Consider the following 17622-nt stretch of genomic DNA (forward strand, 5'->3'; position numbering starts at 1 on the left):
CCATCCAAAGAGGCAGAGAAACATGGAGCGGATGGAGAAGGATGTCAATCCATATCCAAGAGTCGAGCAAATTAAGTGAGGAGCCAGATGTTCCTACAGAGCTATGTTTGCAGACAGCATTGATGAGATTTACACCCAAGTATCCTATTTGCCCATTGTATGAACAGTCCTGCAAAGGGCCTAATATCAAAATTAGCCTCAACACTAACTTAACGACCATTAATCTTATTTATTTTGTCCAATACTACTTTGTTCTACACTATCCCAATAAAAGTCTTGACACAGTTATGATCAAGTGTAACCAAATGTAATCCCTAACAATCAATTTGTGCACGAGTCTTATGTTTCTTGCTTTGATGCCAACATGTGCTGTAGTACATACCTTATGTTCCTTTCAGTGACTGGCTGGACGTCAGAGTCACCTTCTTGCGATTGAGGTGACCTCCTGCCTCCTTGCGCAGAGTCATAGTTCCTTGTGCTACAGCGATGATGTGGTGGCTACCCATTCCTGCCACAACTTTCGTTACTTGAAAGGAAAGGGGGTGTGGGGCTGCATGTGGTGTCACCAAGAGAGATAGCAGTCTTGTACATATCTGCTGTATCCATGCATTCCACATGCCACTGCTGGGCACTTCCTCAGATGATGTGTGTGGGACCAGACCCTGCATACTGGCTCCTTTCATCTGCTTGCCACCATACAGAAACTGGGCAAGGGAACCTTTTCACGATTAGAACACCTCATCAGATTTTACTTTGCATTGACTTCATGATGTAAAACAGGCAGCCTATACAATTCAGTCAGTTTCCACCAGGAAGGTTATGTTAATATTATCCCCAATGTCTTTATATCAATCTTCTGAACATTTGGAAGAGGTATGCTGACTGGACTTGAGACTTCTATTAAGGAAACTCCACTGTGGTTGTGCTTGGAGTTGCCATGGAGCATATGCTGGATTGCAGCTCTATAATTAAACAGCTGTGCATGGCAGAAATGAGGGTTGAGAATTTCTCCAATTCTGGTCTGCTCCCGCCAGTTAGGCACCACTTTGTCCAGAAGGTATTGAACTTTTGCAAGCTTCAAGAGCATATAAATGAGTGACAATCAAGTGGCCAGCCTGCATCGTCATTATGTGTGAGTAAGCAAATATGCATCATGAGAGTTAGTTGCATGTGAAGCCTGCTTTATGGAATCTCCTTTCCAACATGTGAAAATAGTTCCAATTTGAAATGACTGTAATAAAATGTTGCCAACTGTAGTATGTGCATGTGAAGACTGTAAAGAGCTGGTTTCTGAGGGCTTATCATCCAGCCTTGGTCATCATAACAAGATGAGAGGAAACTGTTTAGACCTGCATACTTTGCCCATTTATTTGTTGTAGTGAAATGATGGCTAGCATTACCTTGGCAGATTTCCTGAGGTTATTACCCTTTACTTCATCTGTAGATGTTTGAGACTGTGTTGACTCACACAACCACTTCCTGCTGAGCAGCTTGACTGGTTTTTCTGTGTGGAAAATGCCCCAGGATGGCAAAACATTTAAGGGCTGCAGCTATGCATCATTTCTCACTTCCTGCTGATAGAAAGTTCCTGCAGGCAAGCGCACTCAAGGCCAGGAGCTCACCATGTGTAGATAAAGATGCCAAACTCAGAAAAGTCCTACTATCTGTAAAATAAAAACAACTGCGCCTACATTTTTCTGATGTTTTGTCTTTAATATACTCTCAACAGCTTTATTGCTTCAGTATGTATCGTGGTGTACTTTAACTTTTACATACGGACAGTACTAGAAAATTATTAAAAAAAGAAAAGTCATCTTCATCTGGAAACACGGAATTCTTTTTAGGAGCTACTGTGCAGAGGGAGCGGCATGGCACTGCATGATAATGTTGGCACTGACTCTTCATCACTTTTTTTCTATAGTACAAAAGATTCCCAAATCACCAAAGTATCTTCATTAAGTTTTACCGTTACCAAGAGTAAGATTGAAAGGTACTCTATTGTGTTATTAATCTCAACTCTCATCTTCATATATAACTTACACAAAAATTATTTAGAATAATTTTGTTTGATCTAATTCACCCTATGAGTCATTCCTTTCCCACATGATGTGCAAATAATTACTCACAATGTTCACCAATTTTGTATTTAGTTTGCAGTAATACATCCGTGTTAGACTGCGTCAATCTTTAACCAACACTGAATAACGGATGCTGTGGTGTGAGTTCAAAAGTTGTAACTCAATCAAGGGATTCCAATGGTATTATAGAATTACATACCAAATGATTTATGAGCTCAGGGTTTAAGCGCATTTGAATTCAGCCATATAGTTGACAGTTATGGTCGCAGCTGCGTACAAGTTATAGTTGCAATTCCACTCTAGTCAGTCAGTAAAAATGATAGATTTCATCCTAAAAATTGTAGTTTATGATAACAAAGAGGTCTATATACTGGATTTTATTGTCACTTCAATTTTTAAGTTAAATTACACAAACAAATTAATCAGTGACTTGTAATATTGCACTGTGTCCATCTTCCTTAAACATGAGTTCATCCAAAACACTGCAGCCAATGTCCTAACTCGCACCAAGTCCCATTCACCTCTGTACTCGCTGACCTACATTGGCTCCCAATCTGGCAACACCCCGATTTTAAAACATCAATCCTTGTTTTCAAATCTCTTCATAGTCTTGCCCCCTGCCTACCTCCATAACCTGCTCCAGACCCATGACCTACCCGCCACCACCACCCCCCCCCCCCCACCCACACTCCACCCCGAGTTATCCGCAATCTTCCAATTCTGGCCTCTTGCATATCCCTGATTTTAATCGCTCCTCCACTGGCAGCTGTGCCTTCAGATGCCCGAGTCCACAAATTCCCTCCCTAAACATCTCTCTCCTCCTGTAATACACTCCTTAAAACCTACCTCTGTGACCAGGCTTTTGGTCACTGTCCTAATATGTCATATGTGGCTCAGTGTCAAATTACGTTTGATAACACTCTGTGAAGTGGCTTGGGATATTTTGCTACTCTAAATGCAGCATACATATCCATTGTGGTTGATGAGTTTTAAAAATGGAGCGAGGCAGATTTGGGCAGCATGAGCAGCAGTGTAAGTTGCTGCTCTTGCATTGTGGCCCAGATATTCTACAGTAATACCAACTCCATCGTCTCATAAATCAGGAGACAAACCCTTAAACGCAAGAGAGTTAGTATAAAAATCATGAATTGTTACTTTTTTCAAACATAACCCAATATAGATTCACAATTGGTTTATAAACCTGATTAAATCTCTAACAGGTCATATGAAACTACATTTGAACTCACAGTTTCTCTATAGTTATAAAAGCAGACCGGAGGGCTGAATTTTGTTTTCTCGCTGCTGGGAGTGACGGCAGGTGAAACAAAATGGCAGCCAGCACGCAAAGGCCGCACGCCGCCACGATCTTGAACGCGGTGGCTCATTAAAATATGCAGGATGGCTGCCCACCCCCACCCCAATCACATAGTGGGGGCGGCCTCAGTGACGCTGTGAACGGCATTAGCCATCTCTGCACAGGTGCTGGTGCCATTTTTGAAGTGCTGCCAGCCCTGCTCAGAGAATGCAGAGTTGCCAGCTCCCTCAACTACAATGAAAATGTCTGACCCGTCTCCACCCCCAACACTACACTGTAAATAAATGTCTAACCCTTCCCCCCCGCCACACCAACTATACTAAAAATGCAGAGTTGACCCCTTCTTCCCCCACACCACCACTACACTGAAAATCCTGAGCTCCCCCCTTTCCCACCTCAGTGGTGCCAGCTTTCCCCGGACAGGAAAGTGAAGGCACATGAGTGCTGTCCGTCATGGTGAAGATCCGGATCCGACGGTAATATGGCGGGGAATTGTATTTAAATGTATTCATAAAGTGCATTTCCATATTTAAAGTCGGGTCCCATTGCCGAGCAGCAGAGGGGCCACCACGGGGCCTTGCCAGAAGATCGGCCTGGCAATCCCGGCGGCGGGCTCTGTGGCAGGCTGCTGCCACTCTGATCTTCCAGCACCCCCGCCACCCACCCCCCACCATCGCAATGGAGCCCAACATCGGCAGCTGAACATAATTCAGCCCAGAGTGTGGTGGTCAAAGATTTTTGATCTCCCCATACCCTCCTCCCGATTTAATTTTCTTGCTGCTTCCATTCCAAATTAAGGCTGATTGAAATTCTCATAACGAAGGAAATTAAGTTTCATGCTTTAATATTTGTTAGTTCTGCCGTTTTGGTCATCAGAGAGTGAACTCTGTGCATTGGCTCCCTAGATTAACGCCACTAAAACTGTCTCCATTATCCTGCCAGCTGATTTGTACACTTAGATTTTCATGTATGCACAATTCAACTGCTGGGATATAGTATTAGATTTTAAAATGTAAACATAAGAAGCCATGGTACAAAGATCACTCTCTTATCACGAGAACTGCAAAAGCATCAAATATGAGAACATGCTGAGTTGTAAATGGAGACCTGATGACAGTATCAAGACTCAGGACGGTCTCCAGACTATATGAAAATGCCATCAAAGGCACTCCATCCCCATCAGTATAAACCACCCGAGTAACAGAATGCTACAGGGCAGATCAAAGCCACGGTCTTAGGCCACATCACAAACTCTGTAACCCTTACCACCGATTCCATCTCCTTCCCAAGACATTATCACAGACAGAACAGGACTGTTTGTACTTTCAGTGTCCTACTTCACTCCAAACCTATCTCTTTAACTAAGTTTTTGATTATCTGCCCTAATAATCCCATATGTGACACTCCTGTGAAGTGCCTTGGGACATTTTAGTCTGCTAAAAGCACTATATAAATGTAAGAAGTTGTTGTTGTTGCATTCAATGCCCCTATTTAGAAAGCCAAGTATCCCACATGCTTTCTTAATCGTCTTATCAACTTGCCCTGTCACCTTCAAAGACTTGTGATCATGCACCCTGAGGTCTCTCTTTTTTTTTTATTTCCAAAATATACTTTATTCATAAAAATCTGTAAAAATTACATTCCCAAACAGTTTAAAACAGCATCAAGTCAAAAAATACAAACTGTGCAAAGGTGATCGGTTTCCTTTTATACAATCATGAGTTGCCTCACAACCCTTCCATTTCATTGTCATGCCATATACATTTTTACATTTACAGCACACAAAATTTCTCCGATACAGTTCGAGGGGTTTCCCATGGATCCAGCCCCTCAGTTCAGCTTGGTGGGGGGACCTTACACTGTGGTCTTTCCCCATTGAGCCTTTGCTGCGGCTGCCCCAAGCTTTAGTGCGTCCCTCAGCACGTAGTCCTGGACCTTGGAATGTGCCAGTCTGCAACATTCGGCCGTGGACAACTCTTTGCGCTGGAAGACCAGCAAGTTTCGGACAGACCAAAGGGCGTCTTTCACCGAATTGATAGTCCTCCAGCAGCAGTTGATGTTTGTCTCGGTGTGCGTCCCTGGGAACAGCCCATAGAGTACAGACTCCTGTGTTACAGAGCTGCTTGGGATGAAACTTGACAAAAACCACTGCATCTCTTTCCACACCTGCTTTGCAAAGACACATTCCAGGAGGAGGTGGGCGACCGTCTCTTCCCCACCATAGCCACCGCGGGGGCATTGCGCGGAGGGGGCGAGACTTCGGGCGTGCATGAAGGATCTGACGGGGAGGGCCCTTCTCACCACCAGCCAAGCTCCATCTTGGTGCTTGTTTGAAAGTTCTGGTGATGAGGCATTCCGCCAAATGACTTTGGCGGTCTGCTCGGGGAACCATCCGACAGGATCCCCCGTCTCCTTTTCCCGTAGGGCCTTGAGGACGTTCCGTGCAGACCACTGCCTGATGGATCGGTGGTCGAAGGTGTTTTCCCGCAGAAACTGCTCCACGAAGGATAGGTGGTACGGCATGGTCCAACTGCATGGAGCATTCCACGGCAATGTAACAAGGCCCATCCTTCGCAACACCGGGGACAGATAGAACCTCAGCACGTAGTGACACTTGGAGTTTGCGTACTGGAGATCTACACACAGCTTGATGCAGCCGCACACGAAGGTGGTCATCAGGATGAGGGCCACGTTGGGTACATTTTTCCCGCCCTTGTCCAGAGATTTGAACATCGTGTCCCTCCGGACCCAGTCCATTTTAGATCCCCAGATGAAGCGGAAAATGGCTTGGGTGACCGCCACAGTGCAGGAGTGGGGTATGGGCCAGACCTGCGCCACGTACAGCAACAACGTGAGCGCCTCGCACCTGATGACCAGGTTCTTACCCACAATGGAGAGAGATCGCTGCCCCACATGCCCAACTTTTGTCGTACCTTGGCTACTCGCACCTCCCAGGTTTTGGTGCATGCCCCGGCCCTTCCGAACCATATCCCCAGCACCTTCAGGTAGTCTGACCTGACGGTGAAGGGCATAAAGGATCGGTCAGCCCAGTTTCCAAAGAACATGGCCTCGCTCTTGCCGTGGTTAACTTTGGCTCCCGAGGCCAGTTCGAAACGGTCGCAGATGTTCATCAGTCTGCGCACAGACAGCGGATCTGAACAGAAGACGGCGACGTCATCCATGTACAGGGAGGTTTTGACCTGAGTGCCTCCGCTGCCTGGGATTGTCACCCTTCTTATGCTCGCATCCTTCCTAATAGACTCAGCAAAGGGTTCAATACAGCAAACAAATAAGACCGGGGAGAGAGGACAGCCCTGTCTGACTCCAGATTGGATCGGGAAACTTTCCGATTCCCACCCACTGATTGAGACTGCGCTACTGATGTTTGTGTAGAGCAGTTTGATCCAATTGCAGATTCCCTCCCCAAACCCCATTTTGGAAAGCACGTCCATCATGTAGGTGTGCGATATCCTGTCAAAAGCCTTCTCCTGGTCCAGGCTGATGAGGCAGGTGTCCACCCTCCTGTCCCGCACGTAGGCGATCGTATCCCTGAGTAGCGCAAGACTATCAGAGATCTTCCTGCCGGGTACAGTACAGGTCTGATCGGGGTGGATCACCAACTCCAGAGCAGACTTGACTCGACTGGCTATGACTTTGGACAGAATCTTGTAGTCAACATTAAGCAGTGAGATGGGCCGCCAATTTCTGATTTCTGCCCTCTCCCCCTTCTGCTTGTAAATGAGGGTGATGATGCCTTTCCTCATGGATTCTGACATGCTGCCGGCCAGGAGCATGCTCTCGTATACTTCCAGCAGGTCCGGGCTGACCCAGTCCCACAGGGCCGAGTACAACTCGACCGGTAAGCCGTCGCTTCCGGGAGTTTTACTCGTCTCGAAGGACTCGACGGCCTTTGTCAGCTCGTCCAAAGTTAGCGGCTTGTCCAGTCTCTCCCTCCTGCTGTCATCTAAGACCTCTGTGATAGATGACAGGAAGGACTGGGAGGCTCTGCTGTCTGTGGGCTTCGCGTCAAACAGCCCAGCATAAAAGGATTTGCTGATCCTTAGTATGTCGGACTGCGAAGACGTTACCGAGCCATCTTCTTCCTTCAGGCTGCTGATAACAGAGCTCTCTGTGTGTACCTTTTGGAAGAAGTAACACGAGCACGTCTCATCCTGCTCGATGGCGCGGACTCTGGACCGGAAGATGATCTTGAGGTCTCTCTGCTCTTGAAATCCCCTCAAAATAGTACCATTTAGATTATACTGCCGCTCTGTGATGTTTCTCCCAAATATATCACTTCACACTTACCACATTAAACTGCATCTGCCGTGAGTCTGCCAATTTCACCAGTGTGTCTATTTCCTCCTGAAGCCTGCAACCACCCCTGCTTACTATTAACTATGTTACCAAGTTTTGTATCATTTGCAAACTTCAAAATTATATTCCCTATAGCCAAGTCTAGATCATTTACATTCAAGTAAAGCAATGGTCCTAACACTGACACTTGGGGTTCCCACTGTATACTTCACTCCAGTCAGAAATATTTCCATTCACCACTTCTCTCTGCCTCCTATCCCTTAGCCACAGTTCCTAAGTTATCAGCATCCCTTTAATACCATGTGCTTCTATTTTCCGAATACGTCTGTTACATGGTCGTTTATCAAATGCCTTTGAAAGTCACCATCTACTTTAATAGCTTCATTAACCCTCTCTGCTACTTCATCAAAGCACTCGATCAGGTTATTCAGACACAAATGAAAACAGAAAATGCTGAAAATACTCAGCAGATCTGGCAACATCTGTGGAGCGAGAAACAGAGTTAATGGGCTGAATTTTACTGGCCTCTCGACGCCACGGGTCGCGGTGTGAGGGCCGGAAAATGCTGTGGGGAGAGGCCCGCCTCAACCGGCGACGTCGAGAAGGGTCCGCCGCATATTACCGGCGGCGGGGGGTCCTCAGTGCAGCCCCCCCCCCCCCGCCTGGCGGCAGGCCCTTCATCTCCATATGCAGATGGCCACTAAATATATGCAAGGTAACTTACCTGCCGTCCCACGCTAATTTTACGGCCTCCGTTTGGCCTTCAAGCGCCTTCAGAACTCTGCACTGAGTTCTAAGGCGAGAACCTGGTGGGCAGGGGGGTGTAATAAAAATTTCAGGAGGGGTAGGGAAGCGGGAAAACAGATTTAATTGATTATGTGAATCGTGGGAAGGGGTTACAGGCCAGATGTTAGAAGATTGGAGGGGAAAGTTCGGGTATTCAAGAAATCAATTGATGGTCATTTGATGCACGGCGGCGCCCTTTAAACTCAGTGATGTTGCTGCATTTAGTGGCTGCTGAGGGCGCCGTGATATTTCATGCTGGGGCTCATTTCAATATTGGGGGCGTGGCACCGGCCCCCAATGATGTGTAGGGGCGGCCTCCGCGTCCCCTACAACGGCGGCCGAAGCCACCGCGCAGGTGCCATTTCTAAAGGGCTTTAAGCCCTTACAATTCATTTTAATGGTTAAAGGCAAGACATAAGTGACTGTTACTAATAGCAAGGTAAATAATGGAGGCCCTTCCCCAACCCCGCAATGGTCACTTAATGGGTAAGGGCCTCTATTACTTACCTTTCTCTTTAGTAAAGTCACTTATGTTTTGCCTTTAACCATTAAAATGAATTGTAAGGGCTTAAAGCCCTTTAAAAATGGCGCCGGCGCCTGCGCCTGCGCAGTGGTGCCGGATGGTGTTATCGGGGACGTGGAGGCTGCTCCTACATATCCCCCATATTTAAATGAGCCCCTGCATTAAATATTGCAGGGATCTCGGCAGCTGCTAAATGCGGGCACCCCGCTGAGTTTAAAGGGCCCTGTCTTGCAGCATGGCGCCCAGATAAAATCCAGCCCAATGTTTCAGGTATGTGACCTATCATCAGAACTGGGAAAAGTTAGAAATATAAAAGGTTTTGAGCAAGTGAAAGGGAAGAGGGTGGGAGGAAGAACAAAAGGGAAGGTCTGTGATAGGGTGGAGGGCAGGAGAGATTAAATGGCAAAAGGTTTCATGGTGCAAGGCCAAAGGGAATGGTAATGGGACAAGTAAAGAAACAAAAGATGTGTCAAGAGGAGTGTGAATGGCAGGATCTTGAATAACTGCCGTCTGAATACAAAATAAAGGAAATAAGAGTGGAATGAGAGAAAAAGCCAAACCAGCAAAGGAACACAAAACAAAATGGAAGCAGAGGTTATGATCTAAAATTGTTTTGTTTCTCTCTCACAGATGCTGCCAGATCTGCTGAGTAATTCCAGCATTTTCTGTTTTTATTTCAGAGATTCAGCATCTGCAGTATTTTGCTTTTTTATTCAGACACAAATTACTTTTAACAAATCCATGCTGTCTGTCCCTTGCTAACCCATGCCCCTCCAAGGAAGCATTAATTTTGTCCTTCAGAGTGATCTCGTAGTTTTCCCAAGACTGATCAGCCTGTAGTTGCCAGGTTTATCCCTCTCCTCTTTTTGAACAGGCTTGTTTGAAAATTGGCTTGTTGAGTCAGTAATGCATTGGTGTGATCAGTGTTATATTGCACTTGGTGTTATATTGGGATACCCAGTCAGTGTTATGTTGGTTTGCTCAGCTTTATATAGATGTGCTCTGTGTTATATAGGTGTACAGGTTTGAAATAGACATGCTGAAAGTTTTTCCACTTGAAAGAGAGATAAAAACCACTTGGCTGTAAAAATTGCTAGGGGGAATTTTTGGTTAAAACCTGTTAAAATCTAATCCTGACAGTTGTATTATAGATTTAAATTCAAATGTAGCTGCAACAGTTTTTTTTAGGATTTCTAGTAAGTGGAATCAAAAATGAGAAGCACAAAAATTGCTAAGGAAGAATAAGGTGTTGTCTCATATACAGAAGCTCATTTACTTTTAGTTTCCTTTCACTTGAGAAACATTCTTATTTGAATATCACAACCCTCCGAGACACCTGCGCTCATCTAGTTCTGGCCTCTTGAGCATCCCCGATTTTAAGCACTCCACCATTGGCGGCCATCTGTTCAGTTGCCTAGGCCCTAAGCTCTGGAATTCCTTCCCTAAACCTCTCCACCTCACTTTCCTCCTGAAAGACACTCCTTAAAACCTACCTCTTTGACCAAGCTTTTGGTCATCTCACCTAATATCTTCTTATGTGGCTTGGTGTCATATTTTGATTTGTAATGCTCCTGTGAAGGGCCTTGGGATGTTTTACTGTGTTAAAGGGCTGTATAAATATAAGTTGTTGTTCAATATGTGATCCAAAACATCTTCAGTTGTTCATGATCTTAATCAGCTAATGACAGGCTCACATTCCATGGCTGTGACTGACTGTTTTTGATTTCCTTCTTTCTAATTTCCTCAAAGTTGGGCAACCCACCTGTTAGTCCACCTGAAAACGGATTGGCCTTGATTTTAACTGGCAGCATTGTTTGAGATGGGCAGAGGTGGAGGGATCTCTGCATGAGGCTCGGGCCATTTTAACTCCCGAGTCTCATTTAAATAGTTCATGTCAGCTTCCCTCCTGAAACCAGCAGTACTGACGTCAGGGCCATTGGGCAGGAATGGAAATTGAGTAGGGAGCCTTAGGATCCTGGAGACCCAAAGTAATGGTCCTCAACATAAAGTCAGCTTTAGCAGCTGATGCCAGTGCCAAGTGGAAGAGACAAGTTCGGGGCTGGGGAGATCTAAGGACTCCTTGCGAGACCTGGGGAAAGCAGTCCTGAACCTCCTGACCACGAGGACTTTTAATTTTTTTAAACCTACCGTGGCCTCTTCTGGCCAGTTGGCACCTCCTGCCATGCTTCAGCTGTCAGGATTGACAGTGGGTGGGCTTCCCCAAGTCAGCATGAAAATGATGTTGCATTGCCGATGACATCATGTATTATATGTGAAGATGTTATCAGGTATGAACTACATTTATGTTTCATATAAACTATGCCCGAAAATTATATCTTGAGCACCAATATATGAAAGCTCAACACGTTGATATGAAATTTACTGCAGGTGTTGACAATACTGCTAAAATAGCAGAACACACCCAAGTGTTCTTACACTAATTTCCTAGAAAGTAATTCCAAAACTTATGCCATAGATCAGAAGATCTGGAGTCAAATGCTAGTAAGCTAATAACTTTGCCATTATGGCTGCTCTTGGATGAACTGTCAATTGCATGTCTGTAGCCCTTAGCAGTTGAACTGGACTGATAGTGACAGCAACCATGGATATGGCCCTAAACTATCCAACACGCTCAAAGCTCTTGAATGCAGGAGGCACAGTTGCAGCAGTTTTCACAACTTTTACCACTCCACTAAAAATTAAACCACTTACTTCACTCCATATCGATCCCGAAACATGATATGGTCTCTAAAAGTGCGATTTACATCAAGATCTATTTGTTTAATATCTGCCGAAACACTTTGTGCTTGTATTTTCATTTTCTGCAAAAAAAAAAATTGTAAAAGTCTCTGTTCCAGTTGAATAGTACACATTTAACTGTGGGCAAGTGTCATAAAGTATTGAAAGTATTTGCAATACAGAAACAGGCCATTTGGCCCATTAGGTTCATGTCATTGTTTGTGCTGCACACAAGCTTCCTCCTACCCTTCTTCGTCTAACCCCATCAACATATCCTTCCATACCTTTCTCCCTCATGTGTTTATCTAGCTTCCCCTTAATTGCATCTGTGCTATTCATCTCAACTACTCCTTGTGGTACAGAGCTCTATGTTCAAACCTCTCTCTAAAGAAGTTTCTCCTGAATTACCTATTGGATTTATATATATATATATATATATATATATATATATATATATATATATATATATATATATATAGATAGAGAGAGAGAGAGAGAGAGAGAGAGAGAGAGAGAGATACAGCACTGAAACAGGCCCTTTGGCCCACCGAGTCTGTGCTGACCATCAACCACCCATTTATACTAATCCTACACTAATTCCATATTCCTACTACATCCCCACCTGTCCCTATATTTCCCTACCACCTACCTATACTAGGGGCAATTTATAATGGCCAATTTACCTATCAACCTGTAAGTCTTTGACATGTGGGAGGAAACCGGAGCACCCGGAGGAAACCCACGCAGACACAGGGAGAACTTGCAAACTCCACACAGGCAGTACCCAGAGTTGAACCCGGGTCACTGGAGCTGTGAGGCTGCGGTGCTAACCACTGCGCCGCCCTGAATTATTCACCATATTCTAGTTATGGTCCGATATCAAACTTAATCATCAGCAATGTAATGGAAGCTATCGTCAACAGTGCTATCAAGCAGCACTTACTCAGCAACAACCTGCTCACTGATGCTCAGTTTGGGTTTTGCCAGGGCCACTCAGCTCCTGACCTCATTACAGCCTTGTTCCAAACATGGACAGAAGAACTGAATTCCACAGGCGAGGTGTGGCATCAAGGAGCCCTTGCAAAACCGAAGTCAATGGGAATCGGGGGAAAACTCTGCACTGATTGGAGTCATACCTAGCATAAAGGAAGATGGTTGTGGTTGTTGGATGCCAATCATCTCAGCCCCAGGACATCGCTGCAGGAGTTCCTGAGGATAATGTCCTAGGTCCAACCATCTTCAGCTGCTTCATCATAGACCTTCCTTTCATCATAAGGTCAGAAGTGGAGATGTTCACTTTCACAGTGTTAAGTACCATTTGCAACTCCACAGATACTGAAGCAGTTCATGCCCACATGCAGCAAGACCTGGACAACATTCAGTGATAGTGGCAAGTTACATTCGCAGCACACAAGTGCCAGGCAATGACAATCTCCAACAAGAGAGAATCTAACCATTCCCCCTTGATGTTCAATGGCATTACTATCGCTGAATCGCCTACCATCAACTTTCTGCGGGGGGTTACCACTGACCAGCAACTTAACTGGACCAGCCATGTACATTTTGTGGCTACAAAAGCAGGGAATTCTGCAGCAGGTAACTCACCTCCTGACTCCCCAAAGCCTGTCCACCATCTACAATGCAGAAGTCAGGAGCATGATGGAATATTCCCCACTTGCCAGGATGAGTGCAGCTCCAACAACACTCAAGAAGCTTGACACTATCCAGGATAAAGCAGCCTGCTTGATTGGCACCCTATCCACCACCTTAAAGATTCACTCCCTTCACCACTGGCGTGCAGTGGCAGCAGTGTGTAACATCTGCAAGCAACTCGGCAAGACTCCTTCGATAGCACCTTCCAAATCCACAACCTCTACCACCGAGAGGGACAAGGCCAGAAGATACATGGGAACACCATCACTTGAAAGTTCCCCTCCAAGCCACACAACATTATGACTTGAACCTTGGTTCTGATGAAAGATCATCGACCAGAAACGTTAACTGTTTCTCGCTCCACAGATGCTGCCAGACCTGTTGAGTATTTCCAGCACTTTCTGCTTTTGTTTCAAATTTCCAGCATCTGCAGTATTTTGCTTTGTAAAGCTCAGTGATTGGAGCAGTTTATTACATGGAAGGACATCCAACTGAACTTCCCTATATGTATGCACTATAATTTGAACCAATGTTTTGGATATAACAGGGCCGCACTGCATAATGGAATTAGAAAATCCTGTATGTCGGTCACCGAGAAAGATTGGAGACAATAAAAAGGTTAAAGCCACCATGCTGATTTTTAACCATTTACTTAACACAGAAACAATTTCCGAAATAATTTACCTCATATTTTCCTTCATTCTCAGACTTCAATTTTTCTAAATCTAATAGGAGTGACCAAATCTGACCCCGAAGCTGCAGTGGGATTCCTTTGTAAATTCTACGGATCATCTAAAATAAAAACACAGGCCAGTGTTACTCTTGTTACATGATGCTCATATATGCTCAATTCTACACTCGCATGAATACCCAAGTTTATACAATTTTCAATCATCAACTCATTTCTGATTGGAAATGTATCTGTCAATGTAATGCATACTTGACTCTGTTATTTTGCTAAACAGTCATTATATGCCTCTCCAATTTAACAAAATAATTCTTCCTTAATAATACACAATGCAAAATAAATTCTTCTATCACCAAATACAAACCTAATCCTTAAAGAAAATGTACATATTAATGCATATTTACTAAGGATTACTCACTGCAATATAAACATTTATTCATGAGCAGGTTGATTTTTTTTTTAAACCTGAATTAAATACTTTGTGGAATTTTACTTTTTTTGCAACTGCTTTCCCTTCCCTCCTGAAGGGGTTGGTTCCATAGTCATCAATACCTCATCCAAGTAACTATTCCTTATAACTGAGCCCAGATAAATGAGTGATGGCAGGCTATTCGACTGTCAAGCCATTAGGTCGGATCTGATCCTGAATTACCAATACTCCTAAATTCCAGGACTTCTCCAGCCCTGACATATCACAACAGTCTTAACACAATGCTGCTGTCTCCAGCATCCTGAACCCAGTCTTGCTAAACCCACACCACTGTCCAGTGCTACACAAGCCAATAATCCCACTGCTGCCAAATCACATTAGCTAGTCACTGATTCAGACACTAAGGTGTAGGTTTCCACAATCGGCATACACTAGGTGAAGGAAACCATTTTGGTGATTTACAATCAAGTGATAAGCTGCTTCAAGCACTGAAAAATAGATCGCTGTTTTCAAGGGTGGTGGGGTGGGGGTTGGGGATTGGGGTCAGGGTGCAGGAAATCAGTGGGCCATCCACAGATATGCAGCAGGGAGGGAGGGGGAGGTTGGGGTGGTGGTGGAGAAGGCTAAAGCTTTGACGAGGAGCATTATTGAAGGGGGAGAGCATCAGCTATGAGGTACAAAGAGAGCAATTATGCTCATCTTGCTGCCCAAGAAATGCCAAATGATTCTTCCTAAGCACATCCTGTGGTCAATTAGTACAAAATTGTTTCTCTGTAGATTAGTGAATAGTTGTAAATCTTCAGTTCCTCCAGGTGATAGATAAGCCAGCAGGAAATGATTGACTTCCTTTTTCTTTTTTCAAAGCAGTCATTTTGCATCATAGGAAAATATGACATTTTGAAGTGCAACGTAGTAAAAGCTTTTACATATATATGTTGTTTCAGCTGGGAAGACGTGATTGGAAAAGCAGGAGGGCACTGACTTGATATTCTGATTAGTATCTAGGAGATGAAATTCTTGCAAGGGTTCAGCTGACATTATCTTCCAATCATATCTTGGTGCTTAATGAACTCAAAAGTGGAGGAGTAAAGAGACTTAGCAGAAGCGTCATGGCCCATTGAGCTTTAGTTTCTCAATAAATGAGGCTTGAACTCTGCCCATTTAATTGAGAAATAAACTCCCAATTATCAAAGCTACACTAGATCAAAAGAATTATTCAAAATAAATTCATAATCCACACATTTGAAAAGTAATTACATGGTCTGGGATAATATTTCCTGTATGTTTTGTGTGTTCAAGCAATACCAGGAGAAAGGATTGCTGGTTGAATCATTTGTCAGCTAATCTTGGATCTTTGGTGTTTCCTTTTATCAATGGACATATCAACAGTCATTCCAATTAATTCTACTATGAGAACCCCCAGGGTCAAACTGCACCAGGGAGATCACAAATCCCCACAGGTGCAGTATTTCTTCCACTGTTGGCACTTAATACATAAACTGTACAAATATGTACTAGCATAGGACACAAATCAACCAGACTCTAATATATCAACTAAATAAAGATTAATAAAGTACTTTTTCTGCCACACCTCAAACAAGTGTTATGGAAAGAACAGAAAAATAAATTGATTGACATGCTGTGCATTCCCATCATTGTTTTTGTTTTTGCTTCCATTATTAAGTTTATCTTTTTATCTCATGAAATTATTTAAGCCTTTTAGGAATGCGTAATTTACTTTGAGCTACTTAAATGAATAAAATTACATTATTATATCTTCACATACACAAAAAGTAATGGATTTTCCAGAAGATTGTCATTACTGGAACTGAGCTTTACATAAGCTTTAATAACACTGTAAAGTAGGACGTAGCACCAATTTATTTCTGGTTGCCATTCAGACACATGAAAAGAATCCAACAGCTGAAGGATTAGTGTTCTTTGTTTTTATTGTTTGTGACTTAGGCCAGCAAAAAACAGAGATTGGGAAATTAGGTCAAATATAGACATTTGGATAAAACTATCCAGTTGCAACTCTTTCAGATAAAGCCACTTGTATTTTAACTATACAGGCTCCAAGGACAAGACCTTCCTTTATGTAAAGTTTCCTTACCAGAACTTATATTGTCTGAGTTTTTCCCTGAAAAGCATCAACTATTGATCTATTTCTATTCTCTCAAGCTTCCTTTCCTGAAATTAGGCACCCAATATTGTATCCAACTAACATTAAAACAAATCATCAACTAGTATTAGTTTGTACTCTTGCTAAAAACTCTGCTTACTAAATTTACAGAACATAACGACTTTTTGAATGAAGTCCTCCAGATCTTGCTCCAAAAACTCAATTAGCAAATGCACTACCCAGAGTGGAATTGGATCATACAAACCAGAAGGGTCCTAAGTTTGATCCCCGATCAGTGCTAATGTAGCTGATCTCAGCCTGATCAGTCAGGGAGTGACAGATTGTATCTGCATGCATACAAATAGCTTTCAACAATGGAAATAACATTACACAGATCAACTTCCAATAACAGTAATTTGTAATGGCATCAGCAATAGTAATGTGTAGTTATACATAACACTGAGAAAATAACATTGAAATTAGTAATGGAGAAAGATTCAGTGAGACTGGTGTTCTTTGGTTAAAAGGGTTTAACACAATTACCACAGGCACATATTAATATCTGCCAGCATAAGAGTGCATGCAGTCAACACACTCTCCCAGACATTGTGAACTTAGGAGACAGAAGTGCTTGTATTGAGCGTGCTGAGAGACAGAGTGGTTGTCCACGAAATTGAACTCTGTAGTGTCACTAGTTCAGGCATCAAACTCAGAAAATGGCAGCTGGAATGCTTCTGGCACAGCCCGAGCAGCATATCCCAACTGACAAGGTCATTGCAAGGGAGAGCCATACGTGTGCTGGAAGCATGCTGATTGGGCAGAAAATGATGTTAAACAGCCTCGAACACTGATTTGGCGCACAATGTCCCATTCTTGGATCACACAGGTCCTGTTGAGACCCTCTTCTAAACACTCCCAGCTATGTTCAGCTGAATGAAGGAGCCCTCACTAGCCTGATTTAAAGGGCTTCC

The 17622-nt window shown here is 43.8% G+C and overlaps 1 protein-coding gene across 2 annotated transcripts in view; it reads right to left on the reverse strand.

Annotated features, from left to right (window-relative positions):
• LOC137377094 (ecotropic viral integration site 5 protein homolog) overlaps nucleotides 1-17622 on the reverse strand; it is a 279264-nt gene that overhangs the window by 101560 nt on the left and 160082 nt on the right. For both annotated transcript variants that reach the window (XM_068046389.1, XM_068046391.1), the window contains 2 exons: nucleotides 14096-14203; nucleotides 11732-11841 (listed from right to left, as the gene is read on the reverse strand). In XM_068046389.1, coding sequence (XP_067902490.1) covers nucleotides 11732-11841; nucleotides 14096-14203 — 218 coding nt within the window. The remainder of the gene's footprint in view (nucleotides 1-11731; nucleotides 11842-14095; nucleotides 14204-17622) is intronic.

The sequence above is a fragment of the Heterodontus francisci genome, chromosome 14 (assembly GCF_036365525.1).
Source record: "Heterodontus francisci isolate sHetFra1 chromosome 14, sHetFra1.hap1, whole genome shotgun sequence".
Lineage (NCBI taxonomy): Eukaryota > Metazoa > Chordata > Chondrichthyes > Heterodontiformes > Heterodontidae > Heterodontus > Heterodontus francisci.